At 41.6% G+C, this 12,858-nt stretch overlaps 2 protein-coding genes across 4 annotated transcripts in view; one reads left to right on the top strand and one right to left on the bottom strand.

The window, feature by feature from the left end:
* plekhm2 (pleckstrin homology domain containing, family M (with RUN domain) member 2) overlaps window positions 1–3,674 on the top strand; it is a 26,927-nt gene extending 23,253 nt beyond the window's left edge. For both annotated transcript variants that reach the window (XM_029622005.2, XM_029622006.2), the window contains one exon: window positions 146–3,674. In XM_029622005.2, coding sequence (XP_029477865.2) covers window positions 146–283 — 138 coding nt within the window. In that variant the 3' untranslated portion in view covers window positions 284–3,674. The remainder of the gene's footprint in view (window positions 1–145) is intronic.
* Window positions 1,725–12,827, bottom strand: LOC115102262 (E3 ubiquitin-protein ligase TRIM16-like). 2 transcript variants are annotated; one of them, XM_029622011.2, is made up of 8 exons: window positions 11,929–12,746; window positions 8,162–8,257; window positions 7,595–7,828; window positions 5,454–5,604; window positions 5,235–5,294; window positions 5,091–5,153; window positions 4,902–4,955; window positions 1,725–4,786 (listed from the first exon to the last, which is right to left on the bottom strand). In XM_029622011.2, the coding sequence occupies exons 1-8, from the start codon at window positions 12,541–12,543 to the stop codon at window positions 4,218–4,220; spliced, it is 1,842 nt and encodes a 613-aa protein (XP_029477871.1). In that variant the 5' UTR covers window positions 12,544–12,746; the 3' UTR covers window positions 1,725–4,217. The 2 variants fall into 2 exon arrangements, with proteins under 2 accessions (XP_029477871.1, XP_029477872.1); XM_029622012.2 differs by having other exon boundaries at window positions 4,639–4,724; window positions 11,929–12,827.
* Between the last annotated feature and the right edge of the window lie 31 nt (window positions 12,828–12,858).

Genomic DNA, 12,858 nt, shown 5'->3' on the forward strand with positions numbered 1-12,858 from the left:
GATCGAAGAGGAAGGGGTTTGAGACAGGCAAGGATCACAGTAAAAAAGGATCAGCTCAATAACATGATTTCCCTGTGTCTCTGTCCCTCTCTTGCTCTCTTTGTCTCTCGCACTTTCTTTTCAACCCTCTTTTCTTGTGATCCAGGTGTGTCTGCCTCGTAGAAGGGTGTCAGAGCCGTCGGTGCAGAAGCATTGTGGCGAGGCCTTGGCTCTGATGAGGAGTGCCTGGCAGAGAAGTGACAGCCTTGCCCGGGGACGTGCCCAGAGAGAGCCCTGGTGCTGACAGACTGGTGGATGAACAGATAGGACAAAAGGCTTTCACTAACACTCCTATCTATTCCTACTCCACACATCAGGGTCATAGTCAATTGCATTCAAATGTTATCAATTCTGCAAGTGAATAGAAAATGTACCATTATTTTCTATGTGGATTTGTTCAATTGTCAAATTTAATTTCAACTGGGTGACTGAGTTTGAATGGAATTCACACCAAACCTGTTACATATAATTATGACAACAGCCATATAGATAGAGGGAAACGCACCCTCCGTTGTGTCTACATTATGAGGAGTATACGGTAAGTTAAGCATATGAGGATGTGTCTTCATGGGATGTTGCGAGACAGACAGCAGTTTGAATCTCCGTTCACACTCCTGGCCTTCACAAATATGTATGTAGTGCTGTGACAGTCATGGCATTTTGGATGACGGTTATTGGTCAGGCAAATGACTGGTCACTGTTTTAATCGTTTGAGTAGCAAAATGTTTTTTATATAAAAAAAAATGAAACACTCATTTTCTCCTCTCCTTCGCTCCTTACTGCACGTGCTGCTGCTGCAGAGGGGGGGTCATTGCCTAGGCAACTAAAGACTGTTGCTAAAACATCTTGCTTGTTTCAGCAAGAAGCAACAAAGTTTCATCATGTTGTAAAGAGTCCATGTTACCTCTGAAAGGGACTCAACTGCACAATGCCTGTGGTCCTGTCTTCAGTCAGCTCATTCAATGTAAAAAAAAAAACTTTAAAAAACATAATTTTTACTGTTATTTTATTTTCATGATTGTCTTCATCCATAATCGTCAGTTACACAATTACACGGTAGTTGTGCCAGCCCTATATGTATGTATGTATGTACGTTCTGCTTGACTTTCCTCTTCTCGTTGAGTCGGCCGTCAGGGGAGGAGGTGCACTCGTTATAGAATAAGACATTCACTCACATATGAGGTTCTTTTGAACCTTAACCAACACACTACATGTCTAGTGCGTATGTAAAACGCGGTATAGTATTGAATTATAGTATTGTATTTTTATCAATCCTTACGCAAATGTACATTGCCCATCTCTCCATGAATCCAGACCTACATTGATTTAGTCTTGTATAGGTTTGTCTGTTGTCAAATACCTCAAACAAAACCCTTCTCTCCCATGCAAAGGTTGTGATAGTTATTCTTCAGTCACTTGAAGTGGCATACACTATTAGTTACAGCACTCATCTCTTGCCTTGGTCGGCCATCTTGGTTTACCATTGGGTTTTCCACCTTTTAGTTATGTCGGGTTGGATGGTCAAAGTTAATATTAAAGTATCAGAGCGGAGAATGGTCTCAACCTAGCATGGATACACTTTTAACAAGAAGGATGAGAGGAGAGAGTAACTTGCTGTTGAATGCGAGATTGCACATTGCTTTTGGGTTTCAGCCGTGGTGATTTTATTTGAGGGTATTGATAAGTTCATTGGGGTTCTGTGCGAAGTTCATGTTCAGTGCTGCTTTTAAATATAAGCACAAATGGGAGCAAATAGTTGTTTATTTGTAACACGACTTGTTATGTGAGTCTAATTGTATGCAATTTATAAAGGGGATATATTTGCTTTTATTTTGCGTGGTTTGTTCTAGTCATTTGGCACACACCTCTATCCTTTGAGGGGAGTGTCTGCCATTGCATTGTATGTGTTGCAAGTGGCCTGGTCAAGATGTGGGATATGTGAATGTTCTACAACAGGTGGAGGCATCAGTGCATCCCTACTTTATTGCACAACCTGTAATTGTATTGCTCTGGAGACTCTGTTGCGCAATGACAGACCATTGCTTTTAGTCCAGTAGTTATAGTACAACCAGTCCATATGCATTAGTAAATAAATAAAAAGCAGTTTGACTAGAGATGACACTACTTTATTCATATGATTTGTCATCGCATTAATCCAATTTACCCCTTACAATGTATCCCCCAAATAATTAAATGCAAATCCTCACATTCATTTGTTTGACAATGTAGCTAATTATTTATGTAGACATGTTATGTGAAAGTAAGATTTTTGTGTTGCTGTTGACAAGAGGGGAATTTATCCAATGCCATGGCTATCCTGAAATTGCTCAAGGGCAGAGTGATGCTAAGACTTTAAAATGTATGCCAAACAAAAAACCAGTGATTGCAAAGTTAAACAAACCATACAACTCTGCACAAGGACTACTTTGAACTATTTCCACAGAACATTTGACAAAAACACATCTACTTGAACAGTAAATGTGTTTGTCAAATTTTCAATTAACATTTTTAAAAGTCGTCGTTGTGGTTTGTTTAATTTTGCAATCAGTTTTTTGTTCACCATAGATTTTTTAAAAGTGAAACATCTTGAGTCTCAGGATCACTCTGTTACTGTGGAATTTACTTCAATCATCAGGCGAAGGTTTCTGGAGGCTTTCAGTTTAATTGCCTGTTGCTCCTAATAATCGCGTCCTTTTTCATTACCTTCATTTGATTGGCGATAATGGCCTCAGGCCCTGCTTTGACCAAATAAAGTACTACTCTTGAATGTGGCCTTATACTGCTGCTGGCTTCTAATCGAACATGATTAAAAATCAGTGAAATTAATTTGCTGGGTTGTGAATACACAATGTGTGTGTTCCCTGTCCCCCAATTGCATTATAATAATAGGTGTAATTACTAAACATTCTCTGCTTTGAGCATTTTAAGTGCCACGTGGTCTTGCCTCTATTCTACTGTTTCTGTAGGCGTGGGAAGCCAACATCCCAGAATTTAGCTTCTCAGGTTAGAAATGTTACAAATAATTTAAATGTAGTACCCTAGATCCCATGCAGAAAAGACCCAACACCTCAAGCCAGAGAAACCATGTCCTACATTTTAGTTTCAACTGACTTCCGCTATTTTATATCCCCTTTCTTTTGTTGGTACTTATCCCTTAGTTTTCTAAGCAGTGGAGTTAGAGAGCTCACTGGAAGTAAGAATGTTAAATTATGTTCTAGAGAAATGTACAATTGCGATACTTAAGTATTTGAAAGGTTTGTCAATATTTGATTGAGGAAAGGAAATATGAAGCATCTTGGCTTCATATCCAGAGTTAAGTGAAGTTTGTCTTTATGAACAGTAATTTAAATGTTGGACATTGCTGGCCAATGGTGGATTACTTCTTTTGATTGACTACTTGTGAAAATAAAATTGTTTTTACGTTTGTTTTTATATCTATATATATATTCTTTGTATTGTGTTTAGCTGTCTTTTTTTATTTGAAATGTATGAAACTAATGGGATTGCTCTATTGTATGATAACCTGTGATCATCACACTAAAACCTGCATGTATTTAGTGTTTTTATATTGCTAATAATGAATGTACAAAAAACCTTGTGAATAGAACAACATGAATAAAGAAATTCAAACCATAGCTTTTCAACAACTAGTCTTTGTTTTAATGACCTTAACACGGGTGTTCTAAGCTAAGTTATTGAACAAAGTCCCTGCCGTCTGTGGATGCCTGGCTTGTAACTATGACTATGGAGAGTAAAGGACTAGACTATTCTCTCAGCAGCCTTTTTTTGGTTTCCTGTTTTGCTTCGGTTTAATTTAGCTGTGTTTTTGTTTGGATTTTAGTTTCTTTGAAATTAATATAAGGCACCTTTTGGTCTTTGGAAGCTCTATCTAAATCCCATCTATGTACCGGAATGTAACAGTTATTAACTGTGGTTACTACTAAAGCATTCTTGTGATCAACACCATGAGGGATACCATGTCCAGAAGCCCCCATAACCCCTTGGAACTTGTAGATCAGAAAATATTGGATAGCTAAGGATAACAAATATGGCACTGAGCAGCTTGATACAAAACTTTGATACATTACAGATTGGGATAATTGTAGTTCTGAATGCAAAATAGCCTAATAATATGTGAAACAATCTTACAAGTCAGTTGCAAAGAGTGATTGGCATGTCTATGTCCTCAATTGTCGTTGTCTCCCCAATTGGCAAAGTATCAACGAGGATTGTACCCCAACACCAAAACCAGGATACAGTGGCTCTGAGAAGTCCTCTGACACAAAACTATGGAGCAGAATCATGGAGGAGTCAGAGATGCTGTAAAAAGACAGAGTTCCTGCTTTGTGATCTAAATAAACCCCTATTCTAGGGGATGAGACCTTGGCAGTGATCTTGGTTTCAATGTTATCGTGCCATGCTGAGTAACTGGTGTCAGAGCACTGTAAGCTCCATGACTTTACATTGTACCCCAGGCCACACGCTAGTCCCCTGCCTCCCCTCTGAATGCTCTCATAGGTCACTCCAATGAACACTCCTTTGCCTCTCCAATCTGCCTCCCAGTAGTAACGGGCACCGGTCAAGCCCTCCCAGCACAGCACTTGTTCCCAGAAGTCAAAGGTCTTCGGGAGACGTGACCTGGTCCTGGATTGACCTCTGGACTTGACCAGAGTCACCTTGCGGTTCTGGTCAGAGAAGCACAAGTTGCGGTGTGCTGTATCAGTGTCTAGAGTGAGTTGAAAAGTATCTGAACAAAAAGAGACAACAGTCTTCACTGTTCGGGTTATTCTCTTTCACATTCCTTCTTGTTAAAACTAGCCTTACTGTACATGCAAAGCCATAACTCTGTTACAATGACTCACAGTGTAAGAAGTCGGGTCTGGTCTTAGGAATTCCAAATGTGAAATCTCTGCTTACTGGAGAGACGAGTGTTAGTATTTTAGTTAACAGATTGGGCATTCGACTAGTTGTAGAGACACTACCTTAGGGTCCACATTCAATAATAACATTCAATAAATAATATTCTGCAACGAAAATAAGGATACACTTACTGCTCCATGCTTTTTGTAATGGCACCGGTGGCATTGGCTGGCATTCAGAATGGGCTCTTCTCACTTGAAGAAAAAGTGGAAAATCCATGATTTCATTTTCATTCTTTGGTGTGCAGGAAAAAGGACTAGAGGCAAATATCTTACCTTGCCTGCCCTGAGGTTTGGTCATGGGTACTGGAGATTCCAAAATGTCTACATTTGCAACTGCAAAGAGGATCAAGAAATGCCCAAATAGGTTATTGTAAGTTTGCATTCTTGTATTATCTTTCCATTTAAACAGAACCCTCCTCCATTCACAGACTGAAGAAAATCTCACCGCTGCCACCAATTTCACAAGTAAAACGTTTAAGTTACCTTACCAACCTGCTTGTTTAATCTTTTCTAAGAAGTCAACATTCATGTCCTTAAGCAGCTCCTTGAATTCAGTGATAATTGACATCACAGCTCCAAATGAATGTCTTTCACTGATAACACTAGGTTCACGATCCGGCAGCAGGCTGATGGGTTGCCACCTCTACAGAGACCAGAGAAGCATTAATCAATAAGTTAGTTTTTTTTCTTCTTTTGGTATAATTTCAGTTTTTGGTCTCATACCTTCCTTATTATGTACTGTTACGAAACCAATAACTGGCATGCTAATATCATTGCACTCACTAAGTCTAGGGTCTTAGTTAACTGTCTGTAACCTGATTTGATGTGTGCATAAATGTGAGAAGTAAACGTGCGTGACGAGGTATTGAATGTACAGTCGTGGCCAAAAGTTTTGAGAATGACACAAATATAAATTTTCACAAAGTCTGCTGCCTCAGTTTGTATGATGGCAATTTGCAAACACTCCAGAATGTTATGAAGAGTGATCAGATGAATTGCAATTAATTGCAAAGTCCCTCTTTGCCATGCAAATGAACTGAATCCCCCAAAAACATTTCCACTGAATTTCAGCCCTGCCACAAAAGGACCAGCTGACATGTCAGTGAGTCTCTCGTTAACACAGGTGTGAGTGTTGACGAGAACAAGGCTGGAGATCACTCTGTCATGCTGATTGAGTTTGAATAACAGACTGGAAGCTTCAAAAGGAGGGTGGAATCAGTTCTTCCTCTGTCAACCATGGTTACCTGCAAGGAAACACGTGCCGTCATCATTGCTTTGAACAAAAAGGGCCTTCACAGGCAAGGATATTGCTGCCAGTAAGAATATTGCTGCGCCTAAATCAACCATTTATCGAATCATCAAGAACTTCAAGGAGAGCGGTTCAATTGTTGTGAAGAAGGCTTCAGGGTGCCCAAGAAAGTCCAGCAAGCGCCAGGACCGTCTCCTAAAGTTGATTCAGCTGCGGGATTGGGGCACCACCAGTACAGAGCTTGCTCAGGAATGGCAGCAGGCAGATGTGAGTGCATCTGCACACACAGGGAGGCGAAGACTTTTGGAGGATGGCATGGTGTCAAGAAGGGCAGCAAAGAAGCCACTTCTCTCCAGGAAAAACATCAGGTACAGACTGTTATTCTGAAAAAGGTACAGGGATTGGACTGCTGAGGACTGGGGTAAAGTCATTTTCTCTGATTAATCCCCTTTCCGATTCTTTGGGGCATCCGGAAAAAAAGCTTGTCCCGAGAAGACAAGGTAAGCGCTACCATCAGTCCTGTGTCATGCCAACAGTAAAGCATCCTGAGACCATTCATGTGTGGGGTTGCTTCTCAGCCAAAGGAGTGGGCTCACTCACAATTTTGCCTAAGAAAAAATATTGACTCTTTGCATCAACTTCATGTAATTGTCAATAAACGCCTTTGAAATGCTTGTAATTATACTTCAGTATTCCATAGTAACATCTGACAAAATATCTAAAGACACTGAAGCAGCAAACTTTGTGGAAATTAATATTTGTGTTATTCTCAAAACTTTTAGCCATGACTGTATATGCACCCATGAGACTGCCACTTTACTTTAGGCCCAGGGCCAGCTCTTTCTTGACCAAGCTGATTATTAATTGTTCAGATCATGACGAAACATAAATATGTACAAAAAGAAAGAAACAAAGGCATGCCCATAGAACCAGCAGCCGCACAGCTTTTCCAGCTGGAGGCTGCATTTAGATGATTGATGCAAAAACCATCATACAGTCAGCATGGGGGACAAGAAAACAAGAGAGGGTGGCGGCAAAAGCAAGCCAGCGAGACGGTACACGTTGCTATGGTGATTTCCGTTAAACAGTGCAAATCAACATCCAGCAGAAAACAACGCTAAGGCATATGTTGAAATATTTGAACTCTGGCGGCAACTCCCGTCTACCGTGGCTGCTGACACCATTCACCACCAGCCTCAACGGCATTTACCGTCATATTCTCATTGAAAACAATGTCATCCTGTTTGCTGTCTTCCTCATACCATCTAAATGCAGCAGTAATTGCGTGCACGTGTCAGCTCATAAAGACTTGGCTCAGCATTGAGACCCGGTTGGCACTACCACCTGGGGGATGGCATGTGTGTGTGTCCCAAAGGGAAGTTACCTGGAGAAAGAGTATGTTGTCTTGTGTTTGGGCGAGTTTCTCCAGATCGCTGTTTCTTCTTTGCATTGTTGTTATGTCCTGTCTCAGTCGTGTCTCTGCTCTTGCTGCCTGAGCAGCCAGAGTCTTCTCCCTATCTTTGATGGAGTCCCTCACCTCTGCTTTCCTCTTTTCTAGGGAGTGGATCAGCTCAACGAAGATCATGTCACTGACCTCCACTGCAGCTTGTGCAAATCCCTACAGGGAGTGGGAGTACAGTCAAACATGGGCTCTATTCCAATATTCACTCTACCATAGTACTACTTAGCAATGGTCCGGGCATGCATTCTAAGTGGTATGTTAGTATGAGAATGGGAACGTACATATCATATTCTGTTTAGTCGACAGCATCCTAGTTGTTTAGTCAATAATTTTATGTCATCATCAAGGCTCTATTTTGGAACATAGGGTAGGGTACGTTAATGAGGAGGACCATCCTCCTGCCTGGACGAGCCTCCACTGGCACAGCATGCCGAAGGGTGGCAAACTCAATGGTGGCTCAGTAATGTTATCTACTTTTTTGTAACTCACTTTAAGAGATCCCGCAGCATCTCCCAGTTGTGTCAGCAGCTCCTCTTTCATCTGGAGTTTACTGTTGGATTTGATCTGTTCCACTGCCAACAGTGCCTTAAGGAACAAACCCATACATTTCAGTTAAGAAGGCCATAATCATTCTCACTCCAACATGCAATATGGTAGGCCATACTGACCTAAGAACAGTAGGTTTGAGTTAGAACTGTATTCAAAACATTGCATACTGTCCCACACCTACCACTCTCGTTCCAACAGATCATACTTTAATTTACTTTAAATGTTCCACTTGTGCATATCTAGAGGTCTTGTTCATGGAGCTACTCACTGACAATATTTATCTAATTATCCACATACAAATGAAAAAACCCACCTGCTGATTGACAATTGACAATTGGCTCTGACCCCTTGCCGTTCCTCAAGTTATAAAGCGTTAACGTTAGTTGCTTACTGGACCTTGGCAATCTGTGTGAAATTTTAACTAGTTATAGTTAGCTAACAAACAAACTACTGTGAACAAATGTTTTCCCTCTACAGTATATGGTTAATTTTCAGAATGGGCGTTGCTTGTTATTAAACAAGTGTATCTGGAGCTGGGCCTGGCTTAAGATGGATGCCACCATAGAGGTGAAAGGAACACCATAGACTTTCCCTCTTTCTCACTTTTTTACAGTGGATAAGAAGGGGTATGCCAGCTGTACTCTCTGCCTGAAAGATATCAATTATACCAACAAAGAATGCTGGCACATTGTAGAACAGATGTTCATAAGCAGAAAGTGTACAATGTAATAATTTGCAGTGTAGCCCAAAGATATTGCTTTTGTGTTGAACTTGACAGTAACACTTGTGTGTGAATGGGATTATAACATTTTTTACTCAGTGAACGTTATTTGTGCACACATGTAGTTTTGTGCACTTGATCGATGTCTAGTGGCCACTATTATAGAGCAAAAATAGAAAGTATATTTGTTTAATTCTATTTCTACTTTAAAATGTGTTTAGATGCGTGTGGTCACAAACATTCTATTATAAAGAATGTCATGGCTAACTGCAATATTTGTGTATTGTTCTTTCTCAATTGCAGTAAAGTCTAGGCAACAAACAACATTGGATTGCTTTCTTTACATTTTTTCAGCTGTGAGTTAGGTTCACATTAACCACTTTTTATTTTACACACAGACTGATCATGTAAATCATATTATTTTTTGTTTAATTAGTTAACCTGCATTTCCCCCAAGCAGGGATTTTTTGCATGTTTCAGTGACCTTTTTGGGCCCTCAGCAGTTTGCATCCCTGGTGCTTCTGTAACAGATGGTTATCCAGGTGGACTCTAAGGTGAGACTGGCAGTAGGACAGCTTACACTCCCGACTGGACTTGACAGACTTTGCCTTCCTCCCAGCTTCTACACGAGTACACACCACGTCTTCAGTCGAGCAAAGTAATCTACTTTAGCTTCTCCACCATCTTTTCCGGCATTGGGTTCTTAGTGTGGGGCACCTGCAGAATGTCTCTCGACAGTAAGGACAGAAGGAATCTTCGTTGCTGCTGCTGATACTACCACTCTCATCCAAGCATTTTCTGATACAGTCGAGGCAGAAGTTGTGTCGACATGGAAGATGTCAGGGTGTTCAAACAGACTGGACAGCTGATGTCCTCCCTTGTCCACGGCTTAGAGACCATTTTGTCACAGTGTATAATTTTTTTTATAAATAATGTTGTTTTATAACACCGGTTCAGCATGAAGTTTTGTGACTAATGTTACCTATCAGGAAGTGTAACATTCAGGACTCATGAGGGATGAGAATGCATGCAACACTTTTAGAATGCAGTTGTACTGTGTACGTTTTTGCTAGTTTCTTCATTGTTGGCTGGTGGTTGGTGTCATGGTAACCATAAAAAAGATGACCTCGTAGTTTTTTTTTTATGCGCACAAAGGATCTATCGTTCCTCCTTTTTTGTAAAAGCATGAGACCCAGCATGAGTGGCACTGACACTGTCTACCCCTCTCCCTATCCTCTCCCTATCCCTATCCTCCCCCTATCCCTTTCTCAAGTCTAGAAGCTCACTTATCCAAATTACCGACCATTTCGAATCTCACCATACCTTCTCTGCTATGCAATCTGGTTTCAGAGCTGGTCATGGGTGCACCTCAGCCACGCTCAAGGTCCTAAACGATATCTTAACCGCCATTGATAAGAAACATTACTGTGCAGCCGTATTCATTGATCTGGCCAAGGCTTTCGACTCTGTCAATCACCACATCCTCATCGACAGACTCGACAGCCTTGGTTTCTCAAATGATTGCCTCGCCTGGTTCACCAACTACTTCTCTGATAGAGTTCAGTGTGTCAAATCGGAGGGTCTGCTGTCCGGACCTCTGGCAGTCTCTATGGGGGTGCCACAGGGTTCAATTCTTGGACCGACTCTCTTCTCTGTATACATCAATGAGGTCGCTCTTGCTGCTGGTGAGTCTCTGATCCACCTCTACGCAGACGACACCATTCTGTATACTTCCGGCACTTCTTTGGACACTGTGTTAACAACCCTCCAGGCAAGCTTCAATGCCATACAACTCTCCTTCCGTGGCCTCCAATTGCTCTTAAATACAAGTAAAACTAAATGCATGCTTTTCAACCGATCGCTACCTGCACCTACCCGCCTGTCCAACATCACTACTCTGGATGGCTTTGACTTAGAATAAGTGGACAACTACAAATACTTAGGTGTCTGGTTAGACTGTAAACTCTCCTTCCAGACCCATATCAAACATCTCCAATCCAAAGTTAAATCTAGAATTGGCTTCCTATTTCGCAAAAAAAAGCATCCTTCACTCATGCTGCCAAACACACCCTTGTAAAACTGACCATCCTACCAATCCTCGACTTTGGCGATGTCATTTACAAAATAGCCTCCAATACCCTACTCAACAAATTGGATGCAGTCTATCACAGTGCAATCCGTTTTGTCACCAAAGCCCCATATACTACCCACCATTGCGACCTGTACGCTCTCGTTGGCTGGCCCTCGCTTCATACTCGTCGCCAAACCCACTGGCTCCATGTCATCTACAAGACCCTGCTAGGTAAAGTCCCCCCTTATCTCAGTTCGCTGGTCACCATAGCATCTCCCACCTGTAGCACACGCTCCAGCAGGTATATCTCTCTAGTCACCCCCAAAACCAATTCTTTCTTTGGCCGCCTCTCCTTCCAGTTCTCTGCTGCCAATGACTGGAACGAACTACAAAAATCTCTGAAACTGGAAACACTTATCTCCCTCACTAGCTTTAAGCACCAACTGTCAGAGCAGCTCACAGATTACTGCACCTGTACATAGCCCACCTATAATTTAGCCCAAACAACTACCTCTTTCCCAACTGTATTTTATTTATTTATTTATTTTGCTCCTTTGCACCCCATTATTTTTATTTCTACTTTGCACATTCTTCCATTGCAAAACTACCATTCCAGTGTTTTACTTGCTATATTGTATTTACTTTGCCACCATGGCCTTTTTTGCCTTTACCTCCCTTCTCACCTCATTTGCTCACATTGTATATAGACTTGTTTATACTGTATTATTGACTGTATGTTTGTTTTACTCCATCTGTAACTCTGTGTCGTTGTATCTGTCAAACTGCTTTGCTTTATCTTGGCCAGGTCGCAATTGTAAATGAGAACTTGTTCTCAACTTGCCTACCTGGTTAAATAAAGGTAAAATAAATAAAATAAATAAAAAATTCAAATGTCCTTTGGTTATGAAAACCCACCTGTTTCTTGGCCCGTTCAGTCTCAGCGGAGACAGTTTGGTGGCTTTTGTGTTCCTCAACTGCACACAGAGAACAGATACACCTCCTCTCAAGTCTGCAGTACATGTCCAGCGGTTTGTCATGCTGGGGACACAGCTTCTCCAGTTGCAGCTCCTTGACCACCACACCCACCAGAGTGTGCTTCTGTAACAGAAGGATATCCAGGTGGGCTCTAAGGTGAGACTGGCAGTAGGACAGCTTACACTCCCGACAGGCCCTCACAGCCTTTGCCTTCCTCCTGGACCCTAGAAGAGTACACACGTCACACACCACGTCTTCAGGCCCATCGTACGGATACCCAGGAGAGGTATCGAGTAAAGTAGTCTTTAGCTTCTCCACCATCTTTTCCAGTATTGAGTTCTTAGTCAGTGTGGGGCGCAATCTGAATGTCTCTCGACAGTAAGGACAGCAGGAAACCGCGTTGCTTCTGCTGCTGATACTACCACTCTCATCCCAGCATTTTCTGATACAGTCGAGGCAGAAGTTGTGTCCACATGGAAGAGTTGTAGGCTCTGTTAGGGTGTTCAAACAGACTGGACAGCTAATTTCCTCCTTTGTCCACAGCTTAGAGGCCATTTCGTCCAAGTGTATAAAAAACAAAAAAATACTGTTGTTTTATAACACTGGTTCAGCATGAAGTTTTGTGACTAATGTTACCTATCAAGAAGTGTGGCAGCTTGTAACATTCCGAACTCCTGAGTGATGAACCAGTTTTAAACATACTGGAAACAAGGAGCTCCTTCTGACACATGAGAATGCACACATCACTTTTAGAATGCAGTTGTACTGTGTAAGCTTTGGCTTGTTTCCTCATTCTTGGCTAGTGGTTGGTGTCATGTTTTAATGAGCACAAAGGCTCTGTTGTTCCTCCTCTTGTAAAAGCAGGAGTCC

This window comes from Oncorhynchus nerka, linkage group LG20 (genome assembly GCF_034236695.1).
Source record: "Oncorhynchus nerka isolate Pitt River linkage group LG20, Oner_Uvic_2.0, whole genome shotgun sequence".
Lineage (NCBI taxonomy): Eukaryota > Metazoa > Chordata > Actinopteri > Salmoniformes > Salmonidae > Oncorhynchus > Oncorhynchus nerka.

Coding starts and splice junctions, on each gene's coding strand:
- LOC115102262 (XM_029622011.2), bottom strand. CDS start 12,543: ATGGCCTCTAAGCTGTGGACAAAGGAGGAAATTAGCTGTCCAGTCTGT. Junction 5,295..5,453: donor AGAAAAGATTAAACAAGCAG/GTTGGTAAGGTA, acceptor TCCTCTTTGCAG/TTGCAAATGTAGACATTTTG. Junction 5,154..5,234: donor CAAACCTCAGGGCAGGCAAG/GTAAGATATTTG, acceptor TTTTTCTTCAAG/TGAGAAGAGCCCATTCTGAA.